Source organism: Stegastes partitus, unplaced genomic scaffold (genome assembly GCF_000690725.1).
Source record: "Stegastes partitus isolate 25-593 unplaced genomic scaffold, Stegastes_partitus-1.0.2 Scaffold1463, whole genome shotgun sequence".
Taxonomy (NCBI): Eukaryota; Metazoa; Chordata; class Actinopteri; family Pomacentridae; genus Stegastes; species Stegastes partitus.
The window spans coordinates 120223-135757 of record NW_007579194.1 but is presented as its reverse complement, the minus strand read 5'-3'; the positions used below and the strand labels follow the sequence as shown (position 1 = coordinate 135757).

Sequence of the window (15535 nt, the reverse complement as noted above, 5' to 3'; positions counted from 1 at the left end):
TTTTCACATTGCACGTGAAAATGAAATACAACACGACACAGAAACTGTTATTACAAACTATAGTGGAAAGTAATATTGCAAATGATATTGTTCACATCCAAGTATCGCATGTGTCAGCTGTCACTCCTGTAAAAAGAGTTCTAGTTTGAGTTCTAACCTGTGTAATTTTTAAATTTGTGTATACTTCATAAGCTACAGTGCAAACTAATCACAAAAGACAGATCATACACGAGGCCTTTCCTTATTTATATTGCCTTTATTCAAATTTTCAATTACAAATGCCCAAAGTACAAAAACAAATCCATTTATCCCTCCCTCCCCTCCCCCCCGCACACAAATACAACTCAAATTCCTCATTTAACAGATGTACAGAAACAACTTATATAACTGAATAACACACATCAAAAACATCAAATTAGTTTATCTTAAACATTCAACAGCACTTTCACCCATGCGTTCAAATTGCAAATTGCTCTTTTCTCTGTAGTTAGTGGAAAACAGGCAGCAATACCATAATTTTACAGTCAATTCTTTCCTATCAAATAGTTAACTTTTCACATAACCTTTACAGAATATTTACGGATCAGTATATCGTATTTGGTAACAGCTTAAGAATAACCATAAGAAAATAGCAGGAAAAGAAAAAAAAAAAACAAATGCTGTTTCAATCTTGACTATAGTTAACACCATATTTAGCCTAATGATAATTTTCTGTAAGATCTAATCACATATCAGAATCACACATTAGAAATGAATGAGCTGCAATTTTAATTCACCCATTATACAAGACACTAGCTTCAGCGGTGCATTAAAACCTTTAACATTCCATTAGAAAAACTTATGGAAAGGTACAAGCTTTCCAAAAAAAAAAAAAAATCCTGTTTCCGTCACGTAAAAGAGGATAAAATATTTCAACCAGATTCCGACTGCTTGAAACAGATGAGAAAAATAGAGTTACCTGTGGAAATTGTACAAAGTGGAAGTGTGGTCAGTGAACGAAATGGGGAGGAAAATGAGCTCGACTTTCCAAAGAACACATGTAAACAGCACGGATATAAATATAGAAGTTGTACTTGGTGAATCCGGACATTTTGTGTGCATTGAAGTAAAATTTCGGTCATTTCTGACAGTGGCACTGTTTAAACTGAGCAACGAGTGGTTGAGGTCATTTCTACAACTTCAACGATCCGTTTTAGCTTTAACTTCAGTTCTCTCCAACAAAGTGAAATCGGCAGAAATATATATATTTTGTTTCCTTTTTAAAAAGCATCACACTCCCGAACAACATTCCAAAAAAAACAAAACGGACACACGGTGTCACAGAAGCAAAGCAGACGACAATCAAATCACTGATCCTGGTTCAGTGGTGTATGGAGACACAGCAGAGTCTCCTCATGACCAGTGAAGGATTGTTACGCAAACTATGGATGAATGACTGCATGAAAACACATGCATTATTATTATTATTATTATTATTAGGGGTCAAAGAGATGCTCTGGGTTTGATCCAAAACAAAAAAGAAAAAAAAGAACTAAATAACTTATTGAAATGATACCAAAAAAATATATTGCAATACATTGATCCACTTTTCTACCCATGCACCCCAATAGTCAAATTTAAAACCGGCTTGTGAGCAATGCTATGAGTGGAATCTCGCACGCGTGAGAAAGACAAAAGTGCGATGTAATATTCAACGTCACTGCTAAATAACACAAAGGGCAAATTCTGACAGGAAAAAAAAAAAAAAAGAAGACTCATCCACACTACGGCATTTACCTCTACGCCCTATTACTACTGTCCAACGTTAAGTGAGAGGTAGCCTACAGTACCTTGTGCACTGAAAAAATTAGAAAACTATACATCAATTTACACATGGCAGGCTCACTCTTTAGCAAGCTTGATCGGACAAAACTCGTACACGCTGCACACGCAATTGCTCAAGCGCACATCAATCAAGTCAGGGGTTGGGGGGGGAGTCAACAATAACAGCAGCAATATTCCCTGTGATCTCTAAAAGCCAGGTTTCAGGTAAGATGTTTGCATCTGGGATGTAATGATAGAATTGACATCACATCCCTTCAGCTTCTATTTTAGCTTTTTCCTGACGAATCGTTAAGTGGCTACGATGCTAAAGCTTGGCTGCACTGAATTCAGTTCAATTACAGCTGTATGTGAATCTTCTTTTTTTCATGACATGTCTCAATTAGGGGCCATCAGGTCCGTGATGTCAGTTATTACTACGGTATTAAAATCCATTAAAATTCAACGGCTATTGAACTTAATAAGACCAATACTCACCAAAATTGCTTTCCACACACTGGATAAGCAGCGTGCATACGTGATTCAAACTCAAACCAACGTATAATTGCACAGCACAGTTCAAGGAGGCGTTAGAAGAAGTTTGGTTATGGCGACTTCTGCTGATGAAGATGGAGCCGACCGGTAAGAAGCAGCAACATCTAAGGATCTGAGTCCTGAATTCACAAAGTATCAATAAGAGTTGATTTTGTTTTTTTTTGTTTTTTTTGCTTTAACAGGTCAGATTTAAACATCTGCTGGTTCAGCGAAACCCCACATTACCCAGAAGGGATGGCTTTTATGGACTCTGTTAGCAACTAAACAAAAGTTTCTGGGTTATGTGAGGTGAGGCATCTTTTCGCATTCATCATTGCACTGTAAAAAAATGTGCAGTTAATGACAGACTGATGTTTAAGAGCATTTAGAGTACACACTCCTAGTATTTTTCGTTGCCATTTCATAGGTTCAATTTGAAAACGGGTACTCAAAAACATTCTTCCATGCAACCTTTCAATAGGGAGTAACCCCTAAATGTATACAGTATAAACACTCTCATTAACTTCAGAGTTAGAAGGCCAAATCTGTAACAGGTAGCCTGACAAGTGCCCGAGTAGGAACGAGACAGGTGGCCGAAGCTTCAGCCTGCCCAACCAAACCATAGCTGTAGTCACGAGTGCTGTGCATCACAATCGCCCTGTTGTCTTTTTTTTTTATAGTTATTTTTAATTTCTAAAATGCTCTACATTTGCACACAAAAGATTTCTATTTAACAGTCAGCAGTATAAGCCTTCATTCACAGATCATTGGTGTAAGAGAATGAAAACAGTAAAAAAAAAATCCTTCAGAATCTCATCCACACAGCACCTGGCATTACCACGTCTTAACCAGTCAGGATGCGTTCAGATTTAACACTTCCCTGCTCTACTGATGGCTTTGGATCGTCATGCTGATATCTTAAACCAGACCCGGGACATGCAGTAATGCCAGGTGGTGCTGGAGTGTTTTCCTTACAGCTGTTCTGTCTTAGTTGCTCTCTCTGTACACCATACAGAGAGTATAGACACCCTTCCTGTCCCCATTTGTACTTCACCAACCACCTGTGTAAATTACCATCCACTTAAAAAAAAACAACAAAAAAAAAAAGATGGCAAAGGCTTCACACTGACCAGGCCACTTATCACTCACACCATGAAAGACCACGGTGTTCGGTCCCTGTGGGACAGAAAAAAGCCCTCAGTGTTTAATCTCCATCTATTACGTTTAGCTTATGCTAGCTGCACAGGAGATCATCCAGACCAAGTGAAGGCATTTTATCGAAGTCACAGGCGTCAAACAAGTCGCTAATTCCCTGATCATCTCCCAAACCTAGAAGGTAGTCGTCTTGGTCCAGGAGAGGAGGCCCAAGGTTTAAGAAAGGCCCCAGGGATGAAGGGATCTGATCTTCTGTCTGCTGGAGGAGACTGGTGTACGGGGACGAGATGGGGGAGAGAGTTGTGACGGAGACAGCTGAGGAAGAGGAAGGCGGAGCCAGGAAGGAGCTGGGAGCGGGAGCCGTGCAGCTGGGATCTGTGGAAGGAAATACAGAGTACTGGTTAGGATCTGGGCTGCAAGGTGGATCGGCAGTGAGCACCGTCACCACAAGTTTGCATGTTCTCCCCGTGCAGCGTGGGTTCTCTCTGGGTTCTCCAGCTTCCTCCCACACAGTCCAAAACCATGCTGAGGTTAATTGGTGATTCTAAATTGTCTGTAGGTGTGAATGTGAGTGTGCTTGGTTGTCTGTCTCTAAGTGTAGCCCTGTGATAGACTGGTGACCTGTCCAGGGTTCCCCAGCCTTCACCCTAAGTCAGCTGGGATAGACTCCAGCCCCCCCATGACCCTAGTGAGGATTAAGCGGTGTATAGATAATGGATGGATGGTTGGTTAGTATCTCTACGCAGCCATGTAGCACAGACACAAGCTAGTCATTGAACATAGAGTGGGTCACCAGTTTTTCAGCCTGATTATAGTGAATTTTTGTACTGGGGTGTTATGTTGTCCATGACAATGTTTAGTACATTACAAACTAATGCCAAGAGTCTTAGCTTTACTTCAAGCAAGCAACAATATACATCTTAATGATCCCTGAGCCAAACAGCATAAACAGAGAGAAAAGACAACAAGAAGCTGTGCACAAGAACTAAGACGCTTTGGTAAATGTCACCTTGACTGTCTCATTTAGAAATAAACATCAGTTATGTTGTATAATAGAAGTCACAATGAACTGAAGAGAAAATAAAGCAAAGTAAAAAAAAAAAAAAAGCACCATGTGTAAACTACTGCTGCACTCTGAAACAAACCTTGAACCACTTTGAGGAAAGGCGAGTTTCCGTTGATGTCCGTGTTGCCGTTTTTTATAGGACTCCTGGGGTCATTCTCCTCATCCGGGCACAGCAGCACTTCTATTGGACCCTTGGTGCTGGTTAGGTGGATGGACAAACTCTGGAGGGATGAAGTTAAATGACAAGTTTAAACCAGAAAACCGACAGGCCTGGCCCCGACTACAAAGACGACCAGCTCTACTGAAAGATACCAAACGTCAAGTGTCCTCTCCAGTGTTGTACACCAGTGTTTGAGACAGTGCATCGCCTGGGAGCTTCACTACATTAACGACTATCATCACAAACAGAAATATAAACCAGATACTTCAAAGTTAACTCATAAAATATTCCAAAATGAGCTTGATGACAACAGTCTTGGTAAACATGACATTTATGGCTGAAATGTTATCAGAAAATGCCTTATCTGATGCAATCTGTAAGAAATATTGGCATATACTCGGGTTATTTGGACAACAACTACTATTCTAAGAGGGGAAAGGCGCTTTCTTTGAACTCCAGTGTAGGTATAACATGCACCAAATGTTCTGGAGTGTGTTGATGTAATAGTTACTAAAAACTAGTGACCCTGTGCAAACTAGGATTCAACCGATAAGGGTTATACAGGTTAGATGCTGATTATTGGCACTCAAATATCAATGACCAATATTTGGAACAGATATACTGGTTCGGGGTAATCAGTGACTTCCTCATAACTTAGCCGTTAGCGTAGCTTTAGCCACGGAGAAAGAAGCTTGTTTCCTGATTTGTGAAGATCGCTGTGTTTTCTTGTTCAGTTTTTGCAGGTTGTATCTCTGCTAATAAGATAAGTCCGTCCATTAGAGCAGATTGTTCAAGCTGATCTTACTTTAGAAAGATACTACGGTACTTCAGCTAGCATTAGCCTAGCACCGTCAGCAGAATAGGTTCTAGCTGCACCGACTCCAACAAGTGAATTATTTGGGAACTTTCAGTGCAACAGGGAAACTGGGTATGCTTGTGCAAGATTGCGGTGTTTATTACAATATCAGCAACATCTGCTGCCTCGTGTTTGAAACAGCCAATAATCAGTCTATTCCTAGTGCAAACTGAGGTTACAGACCCTGACAAAATCTCAGCCACTTCTTTCCCAAAGGTGAAACAAATGACTCGCTAGCTGCCGTTACTGATGCACTGATTTTGTCAGGGATGTTCCTGTTAAACACTTCTGTCGGACACATTGGCAGCATTTCACAAGGTTACACACTGCAGAAGCTTTGGGAAATCTGTCAGTTATTCTATGTAGAAGCCAAAATACAGCCAACATCTAGAGCAGGGGTGTCGAACTCCGGTCCTCGAGGGCCGCAATCCTGCAAGTTTTAGATGTGTCCCTCTTCCAACACACCTGATTCAAATGATCAGGATCGTTATCAGGCTTCTGCAGAGTTTGATGATGAGCTGATCATTTGAATCAGATGTGTTGGAAGAGGGAAACATCTAAAACATGCAAGACTGCGGCCCTCGAGGACCGGAGTTCGACACCCCTGATCTAGAGTATAGAAAACCAACCTTCCAGTGAATCACACAAACAGACCTATTATTGGGACACATTTGCCTGCTCAGCAATAAAGAAGGGAAGCAGAGAGAAGCAACGACCTCAAACTGTTTTAAACCCCATTCAGACAGGATAAACTTACCAGTTTAACACCACAACACTTGATTTAGAGTTGAAGTAATACCAATTTCTCCTGAGTAGGAGACCAGATATGAAACTGTTTCTTAAAGGGGAACACAAGTCATACGTCTGATGACACGTCCGCAAGAAGCAGAAGTTTCATCAGGATAACAAACGATGACAAATGCAGTTTATCAGACAGTCCTACAGACACATATCAAGCACAGTCCTGGGGTAAAAAAAACTTACTTTAATAAGGATCCTCATTTAGAAAAAAAACAACATTGTAGTGTAGGACAAGGATTATTCTGTGTGTACAAACCTCATCAGGGTCCGGCACTTCCAGTTTGGTGTCTGTGGGCGCTTTGACGACAATCACAGTCTGGTCTCGGAGGTTTCCCAACTGTTTGATGTCTTGATATGTTACATAGGAGTATGTGGAGACAAAGGGGTTAAAGAAATAACATGGTATCTCATATTAGCAAAGTACATGTTAACACTGAACTAACGGGTATATGCTTTATTTATTTTTGCAATATCCAGTTAAAAATGATCTAACCGAAGCATCGTGAAGTGGCTGTGATCAACCCTGCATATGAACAAGTTACAAACTCAGCCACCAGTTTGATAATATTAACCAAATGGATTATGAAAACCTGTTCCCAAAAGGTAGCTAGAAGTTATTTTAAGTTTTGGGATCAGCTTTTAAAGACAAAAAAAAGGAGAAAAGAAGAAAGGATATTTCTGGTTGCCTGGTAACTCGCTCATGTGCCTCATATCCAGGCTGCATCTCTGGATGAGCTGCTCGAGTCTCTGCTCTTCTTCACCGAGCGCAGAAACTTCCGCCGTCAGTCTTTGTCTCTGGGTCAGTGTCCCCTCTACCTCCAGCAGACTACAGCCCCTGTGAGAGACGAGAGCAAAGAGAGTTAGAATAGATTCAGCATTCGTGTAGGCAACTATTTTAGCGCCTCTTGCTCAGTGTTTGAAATACTTGATACAAAAGCTGCAAAAAAAAGTTCTGGTCTGATCTCAGTTTCCTGCAATTGCCATGTGTGAGTGAGTTGGTAGAACACAGATTTAGTTTACCATATTTACAGACTATCTTTTCGATAAGTGCATACAGGATGGAGAGACAAATGTCCCTAAGTTCCTCTTATCCTACCTCCTATAAAGCAGAAACAACAATGAAGAAAAGGCTTTCTAACAGTAGTTTGATGCGAAAGTCATCTGTGTACAAGTGACCCACATGGCTGAATTCTATTTCTAGCAACACCCAAACTTGGGTCAACCTCATCGTATAGAAGGAAAAGAAATCGAAAGAGTTAAACTAGTCAGCAGTAGTTACCGATTACTGAATAAATGAGGACACGGAGTGAGTGCAGCAGTTAGGTTTCCTCATATGACAGCAACTGAAGCTAAGATGAAGGAAGGAGGCCCAGAGAAGAGCAGTCCATCACCATATGTTCTTAAAGTCTTCACACACAAATGTCTTGTATGACAGCCGGAGGATCAATTACAGCGTGTGTCCGAGTCCGCAGGTCGACCAAGTGGATCATTTACCTGATGTAGAGGGACAGATTGACCACTTACATCCACTGAATGTTGTTCTTCGATTTCTTCTTGATGAGGTGAATTCCTTCGAGCACGTTGGTGATATCATAAAGGCGTCTTTTCTGTACCTGGAAGAAGAGAATAGTTGCACATTCAGACAGGTTTTTGGCCAGTTTACCTGCCATTTCACCCCACTGAACAATCGAAGGAGAAACCTGGTTGGGGATCATTACCCAAGCCGATGTTCAGCCCAAGTTATTTGCTCATTTGAGGCATTTACAGATGCTGCCTAAAACCTCCCAAAGTGCTCGCAGACACATGGAGGTCTCCACAATAATATCATCACGAGTATCACGCCAGCATCTAAACAACGCTTAACATTGTTAAGGCTAACGTTTAATTTGACTGCTTTTTGTTTCTCACTGTAAAGTTTTACTGCAGCAGGTTGTTGCTCCACTGTCTCCATTTTATTTATATCTGCTTTCAATGAGATCAAATAAGAGGTGCAATGCTCCCTGACTGCTGATAATCTTAATAATACCTAGTTGTGTGTGTGTGTGTGTAACTTTGAAATTAGAAATAAATACCTTTGAAGTTCCTCCCTATGTGTGATGCAACCCTATTCTAAAGTCTGTTAGGGATTTTCAGTCTCCTGACAGTGTCTATTATCAGTCACTAAATTAACCACCAAACACAACCCCTGACAGCACTTCCTACATTTTCTCTCCTCTGAAGTGATACAAGAGGTTCTTTATAAATCTACTTTTCAGTTTACCTGTAAGGTTTCAGCAGCAAGATTGAGGTCCAGAACGCCGTCAGAAGACTGAGCAAGAAGGTCGACAAACTTTTTTGTTAGCAGGCCCAAGGACGTGTCATACCGCGTCTTCTCTGGTGGCGACTTGGGCGCTACGGTGGACGAAAAGAAGAAAGAACAGAGACATGAAGGATAACAGTAATGTGTTAGGTTTGATATTTCATTTTTGCTAAAACATTCTCCGTCACAGCTTCACTTAAGAGCAGGAGGACCAACAAAGTGGGGCTTCATCAATCTGTTAACCAGAGGTCTTGATAGGTCAGGGTGTGTTCACATAAAAGTGGGGTCTGAAGCCACACATTTCTCACAAAGACAACAAACTAGAATCCTAAACAATACAGGGAATTTAAAAAACAAAAAATGTAATAAAAAATAAAAGCAACACAGCTGCTGCAGCCAAAACCAGGAAAGCAAGCTGCCAAGAAAATGTACCAACTGTGTGAACACAAATTAACAGGCCCATCATTAAAGCACAAGTAGATCTGACGATAATTACAAATGTGTATTCCATTAAATGCGTTGCTTAGATGTGGCCTGTTCTTATGGCGGAAGACAACTTTAGCCTCATTTTTTTCAGGTGCAACCCTAGCGGTGTTAAAAACATAAATTAAAACTGTAAGTAGGCTTATAATCTTATCAAGTCACCAAGGAGTACAAGAAGTCAGTGTTTTACCAGCTTCTGTCTTGGGATTATATTGACAGAAAAATAAAGCCTGTAGAACAATGAACTGGCTTTGTCACTTCTTGCAGTCAATAAGAAAAAAATAAATAAAGCAAGGATGTGTATCTCTCACATCTATGATCACCTGGGAAAGAAAAATGTTTAGAAAGTATCCCAAAAACTCTCACTATCCGCACAGTGAATCTCCTAAGATGGTTACCGTTGGCTTTTATTCTTCTATTCTATTTTTTTATTGCACTTCAATTATACTATTGTCTGTCCTAACTAGGCTTTATTAATTGTCTTAACTGTATTATGCCTCAGGAGAACAATCCAAATGTTGTTTTATAGTTGTCTGACATATATCTATAATCTACATCTACTACTAATAGGCTTATCAGTATCTTCGGCCGGTTATGTGTGAAGCATAAGCTGCCATGTTGATGTTCAGATGTAGGAGGTGAATCACCATTGTAGCTCTGAAAACCCAGAGTTAAACCCAAAGTTACCTCACCAAACCCCCAAATCCTGTGACTTAGTACATATTAACAGCATAATATTCACAAATCCAATAGTACAAGTTTGCAATAACTTCCATCTTAGTGATGGAAATTGTGTTTAGTCAACTTTGCGCCCATTTTAAAGGCACTTGTTTGCTGTTTTCATACTGAATCCCATTTATTGGTAGGATCGCTCAAGTACATGTTTGGAAACTGTTTTTTTTTTCCTCCCCCAGTCATAATCAGCTACAGATACACTACAGGTCGAGCAAAAGGTTAAAGTTAGCTTTAACAATCCCCAGCTGATAACACTTAACGTCACGTGTTGGTTTAGATTTTACTGGCTGTTGTGTTTGAAAATGAATGTGTGGATAGCATCTGTTCCCGTCCTCAGAGGGATGCAGCACGTCACCCTCCGACACATCCAGTGGCTAAAACCAACAATAGCCTTTATTACACTGCTGCAAAGGCTATATATCATGAGCATAACGACCGATGCGCAGACTGAGTTTCAATTTGAAGCTCCAAATAGAGTCTGTTTCAGTAGATTGCACGGGGAGCTCATGTTGGACGTTAACAGAAAATCAGCTGACATCTGAACGAATGCATAATCAAAAATAGCTGGGAAGCAATAAGAAATGTTTGTGAGGCAGAGAATAAATGTGCTTTTGAAGACTAATTGAATGTTGAGAGGTCTACAGTGCGAAGGTAAATTGATGGTAACATTTCCGAGATAATTGATGTTTTGGTCCTTTCATTATTGCACAAAAAAAAAAAAGCAAAACCCTTCCTGATCAAGAACGGAAAGAAAGTTAAACAACCAAGCACTTACGACTATGAACAGCTCTGTTCAGTATGCGAAAGTTACAAAAAAGATGCATCAAGACCATTTCTGTGTATAAAACTTAGAAGTGTGGTGCAGAATTCTGGATTAAATGTACAAACAGGATGTCCGAAGGCCTCTTGGAGCCATCTGCTTCTTACTTCTGGGTGTCTTTAATCGAGCCCCGTTGGCCGCTGTGCCTCCTCCTCGGCCTCGTGGAGTTCTGGCTGGTTCTGACTGGTACTGGTGGTCTGAATCATCGAGCGCCAACCGCCTTTTCGCCTGAGAAAGGACAAAAAAAAAAGCATGTTAAGAGCAGATAGAGTTATTTGGCTGCCATCGGTCGTCCCTGAAGTGAGCAACGATGCATCATAACTAGGATTTTCCCTCCTCAGTGTCTCTGAAGCGAAGCAGAGTACAACAAAGAAACTAAACATGCGAAAAATAAGTTAAAAGTTGAACGAAAACAACTGCAAACATGCTGAGTATATTCAACTGTTGGATTCGTTTTGATCACTGAATCTGACAGAAGAATGACGTCCAGTTTTAAGTTGCAACAAATGAGTTTTTTCATCAAACCGCTAATTTAGCACGGTGAAATTTTGCACAATTCATGCACTTGGTCATGCATGTGATGACGTAGCACAGAACCGGAGACTCTGATTTCTGTTTTTGTTGAATCTGATTGGAGAGGAGAAACCCAAATATCTCGAGAGTGAGTCACACCTGTGGGTTTGATGCACGTGCTGCACAGTCAGGGCAAAGGAATCCAACACATGTACAATAATAAACAGATATACTACTCATAACTAAAGGGGAACATCGAGGAATACTGCTCTCAAGTAAGAAGAAACTCACTGCTCAAACCAGATTATAATGTGCTCCTCCCAGTGCAGCCTCATTGAAACGCTGCTAGACTTTTTAAGCAACAAAGTTAATCGTCACAAATTATAACTGGACCTGTCAGTTTATAGACAAACATCATAACATGCTTCTACCACATTCACAGATTAGCCTGACATGTCCACATGCACCTCTGTCATGCCATATTGTTTCACATAACCATGCTGGAATACATGCAGCTTTATTTCACATATCCCCTGCTGTAGTTAGCCATCATCACTATTCACTGGCATCAAAAAAACACCCTGTTTTAGTGCCTTTGAGCAACACACCAGCACCAGTGTGCAGCCACACTACATTTCCCTCCAATTTCTCTTTCAGGGCACAAATCAAATGACCCCTCAGGTAATAATTATCAACCCCTCAACCCATCCTCAATACTTTATCTAGCTTGATCTAGCACAAGTCAGTGAGGGAATAATATGCCCTCTGTTGACAGTCAAAGTGTCAGCCATTTTATATCAGCCAGCAGCTCCCTTCACCCCCCCCTCTCTCTCTGCCTGCTCATGGCTTCAGCCTGAGATACACAGTCTGCTTTGGTTCATGAAAGATGAATAGCCAGGAACAAAACCTCCACCCTGAATGCTGCTCAAACTATTCTGTGTGGTTTGTGCATGATGAGAATACAGGAAACGTGCAATCAGCACTAAAGCAACAAACTCGGGTTTCACTTTACTTGAAAAAAAAAAAAGGCTCCATGGCGTTACTTTAGTCACGCAGGAGGACACACAACACTTGTGCAAAAATAAAAACATAATAAAATAAATAAAGAGGTCACAACCGAGTAATGTTGTCCTCTTGATCAGCATTAGAGCTACTAGCCTGGAAAGCTAACACAGTTTCAAGCTTCATCCAAGTTGCATCTCCAGAGAGAGAAATATCTACCGACTAGTTCCGACACTTAAGTGAAGCTATATCTGCGTACAAGCGCTTGTCCTTCCAAGTTTCGCTACTCGTGTCTTGTTAGAAAGCTTAAAAAATGAGCTAACTAAGAGTCCAACAATCCCCCCCACACCCCAACCCCCAAATTAAGACACCAACAGCAGCCACTAGGCCACCGCTAACGTTACTCATCTCTTACCAATATTTCCATCTGGCTGCAAAGGTGAAGCGAAAAAGCACCGCGAAGTTAGCTAGCAGGCTACTAGGTGACAGCTCTGCATGGCTGTAAACTAACTTAAACTCGCCCCGTGGCCCCCTGCAGTCAACCAAACACTTTAACCAGCCCACTTGGGTAACTTAGCTAGCGGTAGTTAGTTAGCCACCTCGCTAGGTTGAGTCGTGGGAATGCCCTGGCTAAGTAGCTAACGTTAGCTGCCCGAACAACAAGCTCGGCTAGCTTAGCAGGCTAACACTTTGTCGTGGCTGTGGCTGAGCTAAAAACATGTCCAAACCGGGCTGTGTGGGTGATTACCGGCGGTCTCCCCAGTGCGGGTCGTTGTCCGGCTCCGTTCGCTGCAGCTTGTTGTGGAGTTGTGTAAATGTTGTTAACCTGAGGCTCGGATAAACACACATTGGATGTCTGTGTAACGTTGCAAGGCGGTGGTGTGGTTATTATTTGGATATACGTAGCGTTGGATTGACCGGGGTTTAAACGATCCGACAGGGCAGTTAAAATGATATTATTGTCCAGAGGAGAGCCCCCAACCCCCGCTAAAATCACTTTGTCCGGAGCCGAGGAGATCCCTCTTCTCATCTTGCGTATTCGGGGTAACCCCTTTCTTGTCTCTCAACTTTCGAGCCCGTGTGGCCGCTAATCCGCCGCGATAGTGACAAAAATAATCAGACCGAAGTGAAGACGAGTGTCTGAACTATCGACTTTTGTAAAGTATTTTTCCTCCTGTAAGTGCATTTAGGCAGATGCAACGGATTAAAAAGTAGCGCAACTCTCGTTTCCCCCGTCTAGAAATGGCTTCAGGAAACGGCCTGATGAATGAAGGGATACGGTTTACGCGCTCAAGAGCCCTCCCGCGAAACTCAGATTTCCCGGGAAATTTTCAAACGGAATTTACATCCCTCACGCTATTGGTCCATTGCGGCTGAGTCCCCGCCCACGTTGCTAGCGTGTTGGCCAATGATGGCTCAGGATTTAGTGTGCCACGTGTTCATTGGCAGTTGTAAACAGGCAACGTCACCTGTCACGCCTTGTGTGTTTCCGGAAAATGACACTAGATGGCGGAAGTGACACATTTTGCGGAAGACAACAGAACCTACTCAAAACGATTGTTGTCACTGTTTTTATATCTAAATGATCTCTACATTGAGTCAGTAAATTCTTGTCACAAGAGTTTTCTGTGTGTTCTAAACTACTAATGACCTGCTTAATGTTATTTTCCTTTTATTTTTGTTGATATTTTCTCTGCATAAAATTGTAAACTGCACTTGAACACTCACACTATACTTTTTTTATATCGATAGGAAAGTTAGATTAATTTAGTAAATTCATGTCACAAGATTTTTTTTCTTTGACATTGTTGGTATTTTCTCTGCAGAAAATTATAAATTGCAGAAAAATACTCACAAAATTATGATTATTGTTGTATTTATATCGTTATTATTGTTATATTGATGTTTTTTTTGTTCTAAAGTACTACTTACCTGCCTAATATCCTTATCCTTTGATTTTTGTTGAGCTTTTCTCAGCATAGAATTGTAACCTGTGGGATATGAGGTTGTTGTGATTGCAGATCAGATCAGTGGTGATACCAGTTGATAAAACAAACAAAAAATAAATCTTTTTTAAAAGTTGTGAAAATTAAAGTGCAACCTTAATTCTCCTCCCACGGGAAGGACTAATTTGAATTTTAATATTATAAGGCACTATGATGTTTGTGCTTGTGCATCTTGTTTTTTTCTGCAACCCTATAATTGCTTGAATGTGTTTTAAAAGTGGTTTAAAGGAAATATATTTGTTTTGTGCATCTTTGCTTATGGTCAGTATTTGTAACTGTCATTATACACTTTACAGCTCAACTGAGAATGCTCCTGTGCAACATTATTAACATGTTAAATTATTCAATATCTTACAGTGACTGTAAATATTATGTTTAAGTTGAAGTCCAGGGCATTGGATCTTATATTTAATTAAATATGAACAAGCTGGATGAACTACACTGAAAACAACTGGTCCCCAGAACACAATCTCAATGCAGCTAAAGTGAGTGCACCAGTGATCACTGCAGCAACAAACCATTAAAAAGTGCTGCACATATAATATCCAGTAAAGGCAAAGTGCATCAACAGGGTTATAAAAGAACCTATAAACGTCACAGTTCTTTCAGTTTTGGTCAGGGTTGTTCCTTAATGAAAATGGCTCCGTGTAGTAAGATTAATAAGATACATTTATTGTGAAACTTCATGAAGATGGGACAAGAGGCTCTGAATGGTAATAAACAGAGCTGAAACCATTGTTGTTGGGATCACATTGAGTTCAATATGTTTGTTTGGGTCTGGCCAGATGCCACCACTGTGACTGCATAATGCCAGCTGTGAAACATGGAGGTGGGAGTGTGATGCTGTGGGGCTGCATGAGTCCAAAAGGTGTAGCAGCGAGGACATCTGTGAACGGCACTGTGCATACAAGTTTGTGTATAAATACAAATGCGAACTGAAAGTCTCAAGATGCTTGGCAGAAGATAAATTCTTCAATCTAATTCCAAACATACTGCCACAATCCCACAAGAGTTTTTCAAAAAGAAGTTAGTTAAAGCTGACTTGGCCAAATCTGCATTTCCTGACACAAATCCAGTATTATTATTTCAACATGGAACGTAGGCGGCCCAAATAGCCAAGCGGTAAGAGAACATGCCACATGGGCTAAAAAGCCCCTAGCAGCTGTGTCCTTGGTTCAACTTCTTTTTCCCCATATTTTTGTCCATCTCCACTGTGCTGTCTATTTACTAATGGCAAAATGCCAAAAAATAATAAGCTTAAAGTGGAAGGCAGAGCAGAAAAATCCCTCCAGCAGAGAGCAGCTG

The 15535-nt window shown here is 40.9% G+C and overlaps 1 protein-coding gene across 2 annotated transcripts; it reads right to left on the bottom strand.

Moving 5' to 3' along the window:
- Nucleotides 1-236: 236 nt before the first annotated feature.
- On the bottom strand, nt 237-13495 carry LOC103370668 (transcription factor E2F3). Of its 2 annotated transcripts, none has more exons than XM_008299797.1 (8): nt 12973-13495; nt 10817-10937; nt 8633-8763; nt 7897-7985; nt 7049-7207; nt 6629-6743; nt 4635-4776; nt 237-3864 (listed from the first exon to the last, which is right to left on the bottom strand). In XM_008299797.1, the coding sequence occupies exons 1-8, from the start codon at nt 13252-13254 to the stop codon at nt 3569-3571; spliced, it is 1335 nt and encodes a 444-aa protein (XP_008298019.1). In that variant the 5' UTR covers nt 13255-13495; the 3' UTR covers nt 237-3568. The 2 variants fall into 2 exon arrangements, with proteins under 2 accessions (XP_008298019.1, XP_008298020.1); XM_008299798.1 differs by lacking the exon at nt 12973-13495 and adding an exon at nt 12640-12777.
- Between the last annotated feature and the right edge of the window lie 2040 nt (nt 13496-15535).

Excerpts from the sequence above, each read along its gene's own strand:
- LOC103370668 (XM_008299797.1), bottom strand. The coding sequence starts at position 13,254 with ATGAGAAGAGGGATCTCCTCGGCTCCGGACAAAGTGATTTTAGCGGGG. Across the intron at positions 4,777-6,628 it reads AAGTGCCGGACCCTGATGAG|AGTTTGTCCATCCACCTAAC; the intron begins GTTTGTACACAC and ends TCATCCCTCCAG. Across the intron at positions 3,865-4,634 it reads TTTCCTCAAAGTGGTTCAAG|ATCCCAGCTGCACGGCTCCC; the intron begins GTTTGTTTCAGA and ends TTCCTTCCACAG.